The following is a 14,796-nucleotide window of genomic DNA, read 5'->3' as shown; positions in this document are numbered from 1 at the left end:
CTTGTCACTCCTGCTCAGAGAACCCTGGAATGACTTTTTGTCTTACCAGTGTGAAGCCAAAGACCTCAAATGGCCTAGAAGAGCTTAGACAGTTGGCCCATGTCGCCCAGCCCATCTTCTGCCATGCCTCCCCTCTCCCTCCCTCCAGCCACTCTGGCTCCATGCTCTCCATGGAAGGCACAGGCACCCTAGGAAGGGTAAACGGCGCTTGCTGTCCCTGCTGCCTGCAATGCTCTTCCTCCAGATCTGTGACGGCTCCCTCCCTCACCTGCTTCAAGCCTTTATCCAAATGTCAGCTTTCCAGTGAGGTCTTTCCTGGGGTGATAGCACCAGCTCCCCACGTGCTCCCTGTCCTCCCCAACTGCCCTGTTCTCTATAGAACTCATTGCCATCATTCATACTATATACATCACTTATTTGTTTCTTGTCTGTCTCCCCTCACCTAGAACTCGAGTGCCCAGATGGGGACTTTGTTCACTGTAGTATCCTCGGGGGCTGGGACAGGGTGGGCTCTGGATTCGTATTTGGGAATGGAGGGATGGGCGTCAGTTGCAGGGGAGAGGGATGCTAGAGAGGAAGCACAGGCTGGAACCTTCTGGGGTCATGCGAAGGTCTCCAACATCTTTCTCAGGAGTCAACAGAGCGCCTCTAAACGGGGTGTGCAGTGGACTGACAGATCAGACTTTGATTTTACAACGATCCTCTGGTTTTGAGATCAGGTCAGAAGCAAGAAGAGATGGCAGTAGTGAGGGGCGACTGCCAGGCTCTGGCAGAAACTTAGGGGGACAAGGCTACAGAGAACAATTTTTGGAAGTAATTAGTTGCTGGGGGGGAGGCGGGTGGTGTGGAAATTTACAGCTGGGAAATTTCTGACTGATTTGGGGTGGAGAGCTGCAGGGGTCAGGGTCACCCACCAACCCGAAGGGCAAGCTGAGGGAAGGTGGGGGACAGGCCTAAGCTCTGAGGGTCCCTGACATCCCAGGCCTTGTGGCAGGCACCAGATGTGGCCTCTGAGTGGTGAAGACGCCAACAGGAGTGGTGAAGACGCCAACAGGAGTGGTGAAGATGGGCCCAGGAGGAGAGAAACCAGGAAGCAAACTGGTGCCTACTGGGGGCTGTGGAATGGCAGACGCGGCCTCACAGGGCTTCTCCACCCCACGCCCTGCCAGGGAGCACAAGGGTCCCCAGTTCACAGCGAGGCCACTGCAGCTCAGAAGGGTCGGGTGGCTTGCCTGACAGGAGACTGGCTCCATGGCTCTGACTCACCCTCCAAGGTGCTGGTGACCTTGAGCAAGTCACTGCCCCTGCTGGGGCCTCTCGCAGATGAGTTGGTACAGAGAGAAAAGCAGAAAAGGGCTTTCCAGTCTTCCAGCCCACCCCGCCCTCCGCCTTCCAGCTCCCACCAGGCAAAGGGGCCTCCTGGCCAACCTGCAACTCATTAACTCACCTGCCTGGGGGAGAGGCCTCACTTTGGGGTAGGAGGGAGGCTGGGCTCTGCTTCCCAGCTGGGATCCTATTAACCCTTTAGGAATTTCAGAGAGAGCAATAAATCCCCACCCATATCCTTGGGATGCATATGGGGTGTGTGTGTGTGTGTGTGTGTAAGAGAGAGAGAAAGAGGGGGGAGGGGAGAGAGAGAGAGAGAGAGAGCAGCTCAAGGTCTGGCTCTGCCTTTATTCTCTGTGATTTTACCTCCCTAAGGCTCAGTTTCCAGGCCTGTTAAATGGGAACACCACCTGCAGCAGAGCAAAGCTTGAGGATGTAAAACCAGGGCAGAGGGCGGCCCAGCATACAGTCTGCCCTCAGTGAATATGCAGCTGAGCCCCAGGACTCGGAGTCCCTACTTGCTGTGTGACCCTGGAAAGGTTACTTAACCTCTCTAAGCTGGCCTTCTTGTCTGTGAATGGGGTGGTACAGAGATGTAGGGATGAATGCTGTAGCTGGACAGAAAGAGAGGGGAGGTAACCGACTCCCTGTCACAGGAGATATGGGAGCAGCAGCTGAATTTGCCTCTGATGGAGGGGGTGGGGCTTACCTCTGTGAACAACTCTGACAATCACTACATACACCATAGACACCTGCCACTGGGCTGAGATATCTGCATCTATTAGATGCATTAGCACTGAGCTATGTGTGAGCTGCGTTAGTGTGAGCTTTCATGTCAGCCGCTATCATCTGGTTCAATCCTCCCAGCTGAGCTGAGGCCAAAGGTGATGCCACTGTAATTCTCAATTCCTATTTTATGGATGAGCACACTGAGGCAGAAAGAGGAAAGGCCACTTGTCTAAGGTCACTCGACTGGTCCATGGGGAAACCAGCACAGTGGCCTGAATGCAGAGTCCATGTCCTTTTGGTTATAAACTCAGTGTGACCTTGGCCAGTCCTGGCTCTGCCTCAGGGCCCCACTTTTTTCAGCTGCACAATAAACTCTCCCAGCTGACGGCCAGCTCTACCCGCCGGCCGGAGGAGTGCACCCTCTTGGGCGCTCTGGCCCAGCCGGGCCCCTGAGACTGCAGCCCCACACACATCACATGGGGCAGAAGAACCACCAGCTGGGCCCAAGCAGCCCATAGAGTCGGGAGAGATAATGAAATGGATTTACTTTAAGCCTCTTGTTACGCAGCAACAGATGAATAAAACAGCACTGAGAGGCAAGCGTCCGTGGAGCGCCTGCTGTGAGCCAGGCACCGTGCCAGACACCAGAAGCAGCTCATGCATTGTCTCTGGACTCAGGGCCTGCGAGGGGCCTTTCCCTTCCTCCCACTGTGGTCTGAACCAGCTGGTACTGTCTCTCCAGGGATGACAGCAGCAGCAGGGATGACGCTCTCGTAGCTGGGCGGAGGCGAGGCGGGCTGGCCCCCAAGCAGGGCAGCCCCGGAGGCGCTGCACGGCAGGTCTTCCTCCGTGGGGTACGCAGGTGGTGCCAGGGGGCCCTCAACCAGTGGGCAGTGCATGGCCTCCTCATAAGTGGGGATGGCAACCAGCTCTGGGGTCCTGGAGGGACAGGAGAACAGAGGCTATTAGCAGGGACAGGGGCAAACTCACTGCATGCCAGGGAGAGAGACGGAGGGGCCCTGCCTTGGGCCAAATTCTTTGCAAGTCCCCCGGGACCCCATGGACACACCTGGAGCTTGGCATGAGCTGCTCTGCCAACCTCAGCTGTCCATCCCACCCACCCTGCCTCCCCCACGTGCTCACCAGGCCTCCGCAGCTCTCGGTAGGGAGAGTCCTCACCTGCCTCACCCTTCCCTGCTGCTCGTCCCCACTGGCCCCAAGACTCCTCCGGAAAGCTTTCCTGACTGCTAGCTCCCCCAGCAACGCTCCCATAATGCTCTGGGTGCCCACAGTGCTCTCCTGCCCCCACACAGACGCCACCTGGTTGTCCTCTAGGGCAGGGACTGACTTTGAGGGTCATGGAGCTAAGGGCAGATGCCTGGGGGTGTTTGTTGAAAGACTGAGTGATAGTCCACAGGCAGAAGGGCTCCTGGCTTACTGTCATAGCTCTTTTTTAAAACATACTTTTATTGATTTCAGAGAGGAAGGGAGAGGGAGAGAGAGAGAGAAACATCAATGATGAGAGAGAAATATCAATCAGCTGCCTCCTGCACGCCCCCTACTGGGGATCAAGCCCACAACCCAGGCATATGTCCTGACTGGGAATCAAACCAGTGACCTCTTGGTTTCTGGGTCGCTGCTCAACCACTGAGCCACACCCAATCGGCTGTCATATCTCTCACAAGAGCCAGAGTTGTGGACGCAGGATGGGAGACCTCAGCTCTCCTGCCCGCCTGGACGCCTGAGGCCCTGATGTGGTCCGTGTGCCGAGGGAGTACCTCTGCTTGGCCACCCTGGAGATACAGTCAGCCACGCCGGTCCGAGCAGCCTGGCTTTCCTGAGACCGGCCTCCAATCCCTGAAATGACCCACCAGGCAGGGACGAGAGGCAGAGACTGAGTCCCGAGGCTCCTCCAACCAGGCTCTGCAGCTGGATTCCAAGAACAGACCCCCAGCCACACAAGTGCCGATGGGAATGAACCAGCCCTCAGAGGACCCTAGTGGGTCACTTCTGGGGAGTCCCTTTCCCTTCCCCCCTGAGGACTGTGGAGGCGGGGGTGGGGGGGTGGGGGGGGAGTGTCAATGATCCTAGGCCTGCTTCTGCTTTGGGGACGATACTGTCAGATACAGGGGCTGACTAGGTGATCCTGAAAGTCCCTTCCCACCTCAGTCACTCGAGGCCTGGCTGTGAGTCTGGGCACTGGCTGGTTCAACTCCCTGTTCTGACACATTCCTGGTGGGCCACCAGGGTCAGTAACTCCATTAATCTGGGCCTCAGTTTCCCCTCCATAAATGGGGACAATAATGGCCCCTCTCCCACAGAACCGCTTGGCACATGCTCTGTAAATGGCCGCCAGCCACCAAGTCTCAAAGGTCTCCTTGAGGAAGGGGTATGGGGAGCAAAGCTCACCCCAGATCTCCCGCAGGAAGGCTGTCACTCGCCCAGAGTCACCAGTTTGCAGCGGGTGCAGAAGCCGTTCAGTCCACACAGTGGACCTGCCTATCTAGACAAAGGAGTGGCCGATGGCAGAGGCTAGCCCAGAGGACAGAAGAGGAAGTGGAGGGGACTTCGCTCCAGGGGTTAGGAGGTGCCAAGCTGGGACCTGCGAATGCCCCTCATGTGAGCACCCATCACCCGCTGGGGACATGGCGTGTCTCTGGGCAACGTGTCTTCTCAGCCCAAGCCCAATGCAGCCCTCAGAGTGGCCCACGGGGAGGCAGGCTTGCTGCTCCAGCCACAGACAGGCCATGAAGCAGGCAGTGTGATGGAGGGCCCAGCCGGGAGACAGAGCTGGGATTCCCCAACCAGTGCTCTTCCAAACTTCTCACAGGCCCTCCTCCTCTGAGCCAGCCCGGGAGCCTCGCAGCAGAGGAAGCGAGTAAGAGACCTCATCCTTCTCTGCACTCTGAGCATCCTTTGCAGGTGAGGGTAGGCGAAGATCATTGCTCCTGGAGGCAGGCAAGCCAGGTTCTATTGCTGTGTGACCTAGGCTGTGTTCACAACCCTCTCTGAGCCTCTTTCTCCTTATCTGTAAAATGGGGGGGACGATTTTCATTTTACAGATTCAAGGCAGAGAAAAATGGAAAAAGCTCTGACAACACTCAGAAAAAATGGAGGTAAGAAGGCTTCCAGTGCCCCACCTCTCCTGCCTTGGTCACTTCTCAGCCACACCTCTGCCGCACCCCTCTTCTCCAAGCCTGAGGACATGACACAGGCATTGGGTATGCGTGGGGCCACCCCAGCAGCTAACCGTGGGCAGGGCATAGGTGAGGTGAATGCAGCAGGAAGTTTGCTTAGAGGGCAGACTGGAGTGGCCCTCATGCCACCCACTGGGCCAGTTGGGCCCACCCAGCGCCAAGTGTCCATGTGGGGTGGCCATAGCGCACACTGCGGAGGAGGCTCTGTCCATGGTGCTCTGGATGTGGCACCCTGCAGTGGCGTGGGGCTGGCTGCCACTAGGGTCCCATGCACAGGGAGCTCCACGGGGCTGGGCTCACCACTCTCCGGAGCCTGGTTGGGGCCAAAGACCTGGCCTGGCGCCAGTCCCCCGCCCTCAGCTGAGTCAGGCAAACATGGTAGGAAAAGGGATGAAATACTACCTGCCGGGCACTTACGCCCTCTAATCTATTTCACATTCATGACAACCCTGGGTGGTAACATCTCTCAGCCATTGCACAGATAAGTGAAAGTCACACATCAACCGGGCAGCAAAGCCCCAGCTCTGCCTGGCTGCAAAACTCAGCCAACTCCATCTATCACACCTCTCCCCACCCAGCGCCTAATCTCTCCAAACCTCAGCTTTCTCATTTGTAAAATGGGCCGAATCCTTACACTTACCTCATAAGTTGCTCCACTTATGAGCAGTTAAGGCTCAAATCAGTTAGTGGGCACAGCATCCACTGTAAACTATAAAGCATCCTAATGGCAGCAAAAGGTAATGTGTGCACGAACTTGAAAGTGTACACACTTCCCCACTTGTCATCTCCTCTGAACCTACCACACTCCTAGGGAAAAGGTCTGCTGCCTGCAGCTGACAGATGAGGAATTAGACACAGCTCGGAGAGTCTAAGTAACATGCCCAAGGACACACAGCTTGTCAAAGAAAAGGGCAGAGACTGCAACCCTCCTGTCTGAATAGGACCAAGGGTTCTCTGCTGTGCTCACTGAGGGGGGTGGCCCTGGGATGCATCCTGTCTAGCCACCCTAGTTAGGGGCTAACACGTAAGATGGGCGCCCCCAGAGGGCAGGGGGTTTTATCTGTTTTGTCCCGTGTGGCGTTGTCAGTGCCCTGCATAGGGCCCACCACACAGTACTCGGTAAATATTGTTAAATGTGTGAAATAACAGGTAGAAAAATAAATGGAGAATGAGGTCCAAGAGAGGAAAAAACCTGGCTAAGCCGTCAGCCCAGAAGGCCTCTCTGACCTGGGTTTATCTTCAGAGAGTGAGGTGCCTGGGACAGGAGCCGTAGAGTGACCTCTCCCTGGGGGCCAGATGCTGGCCTCCCAGGCGGCAGGGCATGAACAACAGCAGCCTCCCTGACCTCCAGCCACCCAGGTCTGAATCTAAGACGGGTCTCCAACCTGGAGCACTCTGCGGCCTCCTGGGAGGGCCTCCTCCCTGGCCCGGCTGGGAGTGAAGGCCGGGTGGCCGCACCTGCAGCTGTGGCCCGGGCCCTGTTGGGCCAACATGGCTGTGTGTACAGACAACATCCACCCCTATGCTCAGGCCACCCTGGGTGGGGAGGGCCAGGCTCCGGGCCAGAGGGCCCTGAGGCCTGGCCTGGTTCCAGCTGACCACTAACTTGTGGTGTGACCAGTCACCGGTCTCTCTGCAACCAGGTTCTCATCCAAAAAGTGAAGAGTTTGGCTGGAAAGCTCCCGAGGTCCTGCCCGTCTAACAGTCGGGTCAAACCAAGGCCCAGCCATTGGACTAAGTGGCCCTGTTAAATACTCCATTGTCTCTGACCTCGAGGATTCACAAGCCAGCAGTGGGAATAATCTGTTACATTCCTTAACTCAGCATGCATTCCCCCCCACCCCCACCCCTTTTTAAATATATTTGTATTGATTTCAGAGAGGAAGGGAGAGGAAGAGAGAGAGATGGAAACATCAATGATGAGAGAGAATCATTGACCAGCTACCTCCTGCACGCCTCACACTGGGGATTGGGCCCGCAACCCGGGGATATGCCCTGACCGGGAATCAAACCGTGACCTCCTGATTCATAGGTCGACGCTCAACCACTGAGCCATGTCGGCCGGACAGGGCACCAGCTCTTACTTTGCAGGGGAAAGAGGGCTGGAGAAGATGTACGCAGGCCCCTGAAATGTAGGTACACCCAATACTTGGTCGAATGAATAAATACATAATAAGTGCAGGCATAATTCACTTACTCAACCAGGCAAACATTGGCTCTTGGTATTGGTGATATAAAGCACAGATATACATACAGAACATAAACACATCTATATGTATAAAAGCCTAAGTAACTTAACAACTGGAATGACCGGTTGACCAGTCGCTATGACACGCACTGACCACCAGGGAGCAGACGCTCAACACAGGAGCTGCCCCTTGGTGGTCAGTGCGCTCCCACAGCCAACCTCTCTCTCTCCCCCCGCCTCCCCTGCCCGCCAACCTCCCACGGTCCCTTCCCCCTGCCAGACGGCCCCCCTGATAGGCCTCAATCGCCAGCCAGGCTGAGTGACCCCACCCATGCACGAATTTGTGCACCAGGCCTCTAGTATTTAATGTAACTGTGGTATTTAAACTTCACAGGGGAGGATTGAGAAAAGAATGCCTCAAGAGCCTCCTAAGAGGGAGTAAAAATGAAAATGAAGCTTGAGAAATGTTGTCTATTGCAAGATTTTTGTCTCTGCCCACCCCCACCCTCCCCTGAGCCTTTGTACATGCTCTTCTGCCTGCCTAACCTGCCTCTCGCCACCTTAGCCTCTTGAGGAAAAGTTGACATTTACTGTGCACCTACTGTACGCCAGGCACTGGGCTAAGTTCTACGTACACATCATCTCATTTAATTCTCCCTGTGTCCCCTGAGCTAGGGAATGGGTAACAGCACAGACCCTGGGTCCAAGTCCTGGCCCTGACAGACACTATCTGGGTGTCCTTGGGCAAGTTACTTACTAGTAATATCGTGGTGCCCCGTTTCCCATCTATAAATGGAGTAAATAACTGTACCTACTTCAGAGGAGTGCTATAAGGATTAAAAGAGTAAATACATGAATAGCACATAGAACAGTGTCTGGCCCATGGTCAATACTATACAGGTGTTTGCTGTTATTGCTGCTGTTATTATTCCTGTTTTATTTCAGATGAGGCTGAGGCTCAGTGGGGTTGCATGATCTACTTAAAGTCCTACTGCTAGTTAGTACAATGGTCGGCAAACTGCGGCTCGCGAGCCACATGCGGCTCTTTGGCCCCTTGAGGGTGGCCACGAAGTTTCAGTCGCACTGTACGTGCACGCCTGCACATGGTATTTTGTGGAAGAGCCACACTCGAGGGGCCGTAGTTTGCCGAACACTGAGTTGGTAGAACCAGGAGAGGGTCCCAGTCAGTCTGACGCCCGCGCCTGGGCTCTTAACCACTGTGCTACTCTGCCCCATACCATGCTGAGCTCAGCTTTCCACTCTTCCAGGAAGCCTTCCTGGATTTCCCCATATCTCCACAGGACTGCGTCTATGCCTCTCTCACAGCTCTAACTACTCCGTGGGGAGCCACTCTACCTCTGTCATGGGGCTTTAAACTCCTCCAGGACTGTGCTGATCAGCCTTCAAGTCCCCAAGGCACAGACAAAGCCTGGTCCCCAGGAGGAACCCCATGAGAGTTTGCTGAGCAAATGCATGTGACGGAATGGTGCCCCACCGATGGCCCCAACCTTTGGCCCCCACCATTCCCCACTAACCTGCAGCTCTCCTTCTCCAACGGCTCCACAGTGAGGTAGTACAGGTCTCTGGAGAGGTGATATGGGTCACTTCTGGGTGACCCCCAGGCACTGGCCTTGATGGACCACAGCAGGCCAAGGAGCAGCAGCAAGCCGCCTGCCCCAAAGCAGGTGAAGCTGATGGACCTGAGCAGGGACCTGGGGGCCTCAGGCGCAGGGTACCCAGTGGGTGGGGCCGGCTGTGTGGGTTGAACACCCTTATCCCCTTCACTCCACCACGCGAAGCAGAGCGTCCCGGCGATCAGAAACACTGTGCCGCTGACCGACACGCAATAGCGGAGGGTGGAGGCCACTCGGCCCCTGTCACAGTTCTGGACATGCAGAAAGAAAGAGGAGAAGAAATGGGCATGTAAGCAGCCTGCCAAGTGCTGGGAACCTGGGTTTTAGTTCTCCTCCACCTGAGGTCACTGGGCCACCTTGGAGAGGTCATTTGGGTTCTCTGTGCCTCAGCGTCCTCATCCGTGTAAGGGAGATGATGCTCCTAACTTTGCGGGGCTGTTCTGAAGGTCACAGTGAATGTGTCTGAAGTTGCTAGCACCACGCCTGGGATCGAGCAGGAGTTCAGTAAGCGTGGCGACGTTTGCTCCTGGCCCCTCCAGGCCTCAGAGGCCTCATCTGCCCAGTGGGTATAAGACTCCACAGGCTGGGAGGGAGAAGAGGAACACCCCTGGGCTCCATCAGGCCTGCCAGGACCGGGCTGGCTGGCTACACGTGCCTCACTTCACCGAGTCACAATCCCCAGAGGTCGACAGTGTCGCCTCCACCTGACAGAGGAAGACACGCACTGCAGGACAGGAAAGGAGCGAGCGCGAAGGAGGGTGCTGAGACGTCTGGAGGTAAAATTCATGATCTGACGCAAAATTGTGCACAAAACTGCCCACTGTGGCCTTATTTATAATGATCCTAATTTGGAAAGAGCCAAAATGTCCAACTCTAGGGAAATGGTGAGTAAACCATGGCACAACCTCTAGATCAGCGGTTCTCAACCTTGGGTCGCGACCCCTTTGGCGGTCGAATGACCCTTTCACAGGGGTCGCCTAAGACCATCCTGCATATCAGGTATTTACATTACCATTCATAACAGTAGCAACATTACAGTTCTGAAGTAGCAACGAAAATAATTTTATGGTTGGGTCACAATATGAGCATCTGTATTTAAAGGGCCAGAAGGTTGAGAACCACTGCTCTAGATGGACTACTAATGACTTATTTTAAAAAATCAAGCTCAGCACAAATGTTTAACAACAGGAGGGAAATGTTTTTGATATCTTACTTTTTTCAACTAATTACCCAAATAGTGTTATCTCAACTAGGTAAAGAAAAAATGCACAGGGAAAAAAAAAAACACACAAAAATGCACAGGAAAAAAAAACACTGGGGCTAAGCTAAAACATGCATCTGTGTGGTCCCCAAAGGCATTGTACATGCTGTTCTCTTCCTGGTAACTGCCCATTATCTCCCCTCAAGGCTCAGCTCAGCCCCACCCAAAAAACCTTTGCCGGTGACACTTTAAATACCCAATCCCCTCGGCCTTATTGGACCACAGTTCTTACCTGTCCGTGATTAACTTCTCCTTCACTGTCTGCATTGGCCCTGTTCACTGCTCCATCCCCCAACGCCTAGCACATAATAGCTGCTAAAAAAAGATTTGTTGAAGAAATTCCCTTAAATGAGGGGGAAAGTGTTGCTGGCCAAATATTTGTTGTGTGAAAAGCCTGCTCACAGCTGGAAGAGCTGGGTGAGGGAGGATCCCAGAGGATCCCAGCTGCTTCAGCACCCAGCCATGAAGCAGAGACCTGGCTCTGGTCCCCACACTGCCGCTCACCGGCTGCGCCCTGGGCTGAGCCTCTCCACTGCTCTGGGCCTGCTGCCTCATCTGTACAAGGAGCAGGTGCTCCAGCAGGCTGCGAGGAGAACTCCCCTCCCAAAAGCTGAGCCAGAGAAGCAGAGAACTCACAGACCTCAGAGAGACTTCAATGGCCAGAAACACCTTCCAAATGGGAGTTTACCCAGCCTGACATGGTACATCAGACAATGCCCTGGGGGGCAGCTACACCAAGGCATGCTCCTAGGGGAGCACAGATAAAGCTTCAAGATATAGTAGATAAAGCTTCAGCTTTCAAAAGGGCCTGTTCCCACCAGAGGGATGGAGGGAGCGGGGGAAGGGGAAGGGGCTTGAGGAGTGCAAACTTCCTGTTACCGCATAGGGAATAGAGTCAATAACATCATAATAAACTATGTGCAGTGGCAGATGGTTACTAGCTTTATTGTGGTGATCACTCTGTAAGGTAGATAAATGTTGAATAACGATGTTGTACACCTGAAACTAATGTAATACTGTATGTCAATTATAATCAAAAATAAATTAATTTTTTTTAAAAGAGTACGTTTCTAAATGTGTTTTAAAATGTGTGTGTGGTGCCCTGGCCGTGTGGCTCAGTTGGCTGGAGCGTCGTCCCGTACACCCCAAGGCTGCAGGTTTGATTCCCAGTCAGGGCACATACCTAGGTTGAGGGTTCACTCCCTGGTCAGGGTGCATACAGGAGGCAAGCGATCAATGTTTCTCTCTCACATTGATACCTCTCTTTCTCTTTCTCATCAACTAAAAAAATAATTAATAAATGATATTAAATTAAATGTGTGGGGTTAAGAAATAAATCCACCCATGTTATCAAAAAGAAAGTGTGCGTGGTCCAGCCGATGTGGCCCAGTGGCTGAGTGTAGACCCATGAACCAGGAGGTCACAGTTAGATTCCTGATCAGGGCACATGCCCAGGTTTCGGGCTCAGTCCCCAGTGGAGGTGGGTGTGCAGGAGACAGCTGGTCAATGATTCTTTCTCGTCATTGATGTTTCTATGTCTCTCTCCCTGTCCCTTCCTCTCTGAAATCAATAAAAAAAATATATTTTTTAAAGTGTGTGGGTGTATGAGTGTGCATGCACATGTGGGAGAGAGAATCTATAACATACCCCAAACCCCTGGGCCATTTGCAAATTATCTGCAGTTCTCTGCCTGTGGATCTGTCCTCGGGGCAACTGCCTCCTGCCTCCAGCTCGGGCTTTTTCATGGGGGAAGAAAAGAACCTGACTAGCCTCCCCCCAAAGTCAGACAGCAAGTAGAGGCTGTCGAGTAGAATAGGGAAACTGAGGCAGATAGCTGCATGAACTGGCTGAGCAATTTACAGCCAGATACAAAAGGTCACCTCCCTAGAGATAGCGTGTAGGCCTCAGTAGTATTTCAGCTCCAGGCCCAGAAAAGCAGCAATGTTTGGTGGGCAACTCCCTGACCAGCTGCAATGACTAATGACCCGGCCCTGGTGCTGACCAATCAGTAGAAACCACAACCCTAAAAGGTGGAAAAGCTGATGAATATTTTATTGAAATCTCCTCTAAGACCGCCCCTAAATTCCCAGCCTTTAAAAACCCTCAAAACAAAGGACCCAGCGGGTGCTCCCCTCCCTGGAGTAAGCTCTCGCCTTTCCCTTTCCTCTTCTTCCCCTGTAGGAGTGCATCTCCTAACTTCTAAGGGTCCCCATGAGATTTGCAACCTGTCTCCAGGCCCCATTTTCTCGGACTTTCCAGTGAGGAACAGCAGCCCCGCCCAGGCTCTCCTGTGGCTTCTTCCATCCTAAGCCCTTCCGTGTTTCCCTGAACCCAGCTCTAATAAAGGACTCTCAATCACCTGGACTCTGGTTGCACAATCTTTCCTGCACAAAGTCAAGAACCCACACACTGCCCAGCTAGTGTTGCTCAGTGGTTGAGTATCGACCTATGAGTCAGGGAGTCATGGTTCAATTCTGGGTCAGGGCACATGCCCAGGCTACAGTCTCTATCCCCAGTAGTGGGCATGCAGAAGGCAGCTGATCAATGATGAGTGATTCTCATCATTAATGGTTTTTTCTCTCTCCCTCGCCTTTCCTCACTGAAATCAATAAAAATGTATTTCACACACACACACACATACACACACACACACACACTGCTGGCCAGCCCTAGGCAGACCCGCTAAGGGCCCGGTAACAACCTCTCACACTTGTGTAGACGGTACCCTGATGGGGGAGGAAGAAAGAACTCCCTGCCTGGAGGGAATAGCCCCAACCCCAGAGAGGCCCTGATCCCGGCACTCAGCCTGCCAGACTGGCTCCCTCCTCACCTCTCTCCCCCTCGCACACACAAACACATCCCAACTCCTGCCACCTGGGGGCCTGCCTCTACACCTGTTGCTCTCCCAGGCTGGGGAGCCCTCCGTCCCCATCCAGGGCCCTCATTCCACAGCCCCTCCCCTTCAAGACCCAGCCCAACACCTCATCTTCCCAGAAGTCTCCCCGCTGCTGCCACCGTCGCCTCTCACCAGCCAGAGGGGGCCTTTCCTTACATCTGATGGATGGCCCCGCTGACTGTGGCCATTCTATCTGTCTGCTCTGCGACCTTGATCAGGCAGCTCAACGTCTCTGAGCTCAAATTCCTACCTCCCGGGGAGGAGGAGTAAGTTGTGAAGATGAGGTGGTAAGATGGCAAGCTGTACGTGAAGCATGGTGAGGCCAGGGGAGCTGGACAGAGAATGGCCCTGCTCTGATCCTGGGCGGGTTACCTTGCTTCTCCATGCCCCCCTCCCTCCTCTGTGAAATGGGCACAATAACACCGTGCTGTCCTGCGACTAACAAGGGAACTGTAGGTGCCAGTTTGCTGTAAAGAACTGAACCATGTCGTCTAAGCCAGAAGTGGCCCAGCCATCTCCACCTAAACCGAGGCCCTGGGCGCCTGGGCCCCAGGCCGCTCAGCGAGGCAGCACACGGAGAGCCGAGGTGCAGACTGCCCAGCAAGGCCCCGCGGTCGGTCAGGGTGAGGGGAAGGGACCCGACGGGTTGGGCGTCAGCGGAGCCTGGATGCTCCCGAAGGAGCGAGAGCAGGAAGCTCGTACCCACCTGGGGCGCAGCCATCGCGCGCGGGCGTCAGGGGCGGTCCAGGCGCGGGGACCCGGGGGGCAGAGGCATGGTGGCTGTCGGATGGAGAGCGGCGAGCACCTGGAAGCCAGTCCCTCGGGTGTGCAGGGGGCGCCGGCCGGGAGGGGGTGGCCCTGGCGACGGTCCCGAGCCCCCCTCTCGGCGCCGCGCAGAAGCGCTAAGGTCGGGTCCGAGTCTCGTCCCGGGATCTCGCCTGTCTCCCACCCGCAGCCGCGTCCGTCGGGTCCGCCGCCGCCGCCCCGCACCCGAGCGCAGGTGCCGAGCCGGCTTCACCCGCAGGCACGGTCCCCGTCTGCGCGCACCAGCAGCTCATCGGCTACCCCGCGGGGCTCTCCCAGGACCGGCGAGGTGACCGCCCGGCCCCGGCCCTGGCTCGGCCGACTGCGGACCTGCCCTCTGGGCTCGGGCTCTGGGCGGGGCCCGCCGCACGTTTCCTGGGATCCGCGTCCGTGCGGGCCGCCGGGGCTGGCGGAGACTCCGGGACCAGCTCCCGCGACTCCGGGGCGGCTCCCGGTGCCGCCCCGCCCGGCCTTAAAGCGAAAGCGCGAGTGGGGCTGGCGAGGGTTACGGTTTTCCTGCACCCGGAGCGCCGAGGCCGCTGTTACCCGGAACCACCTGGAACAGCAGGGAATCGTCTGGCCTCGGGGCTGTCCTGCCCCCACTACGTACCCCCCCCCCCTCCCGGGGGAGTGGGAAGAGAGGGCTTGGGAAGGAGACGGCTGCTCTGAGAGCCACCGATGCCCAGCCAGAGAGGGATCTAGGATTCCGGAGCTCCCCGCCTCCCCCCTTCTCACTCCCACTTTACAGCAAGGGAGACTGC

At 55.5% G+C, this 14,796-nt stretch overlaps 1 protein-coding gene across 1 annotated transcript; it reads right to left on the bottom strand.

Moving 5' to 3' along the window:
* Positions 1-2,583: 2,583 nt before the first annotated feature.
* On the bottom strand, positions 2,584-14,569 carry TMEM61 (transmembrane protein 61). Its single transcript, XM_036351695.1, has 3 exons — positions 13,938-14,569; positions 8,976-9,325; positions 2,584-2,994 (listed from the first exon to the last, which is right to left on the bottom strand). The coding sequence occupies exons 1-3, from the start codon at positions 13,950-13,952 to the stop codon at positions 2,730-2,732; spliced, it is 630 nt and encodes a 209-aa protein (XP_036207588.1). The 5' UTR covers positions 13,953-14,569; the 3' UTR covers positions 2,584-2,729.
* Between the last annotated feature and the right edge of the window lie 227 nt (positions 14,570-14,796).

The sequence above is a fragment of the Myotis myotis genome, unplaced genomic scaffold (assembly GCF_014108235.1).
Source record: "Myotis myotis isolate mMyoMyo1 unplaced genomic scaffold, mMyoMyo1.p scaffold_m19_p_2, whole genome shotgun sequence".
NCBI classification, from domain to species: domain Eukaryota; kingdom Metazoa; phylum Chordata; class Mammalia; order Chiroptera; family Vespertilionidae; genus Myotis; species Myotis myotis.
The sequence above is the reverse complement of the archived record's forward strand: the minus strand, read 5'-3'. Positions and strand labels throughout refer to the sequence as shown.

Bases quoted from the DNA above. Each gene is read 5' to 3' on its own strand.
- TMEM61 (XM_036351695.1), bottom strand. The intron at 2,995-8,975 runs GTTAGTGGGGAA...CTGTCCCTCCAG, and splicing joins TTGGAGAAGGAGAGCTGCAG to GACCCCAGAGCTGGTTGCCA.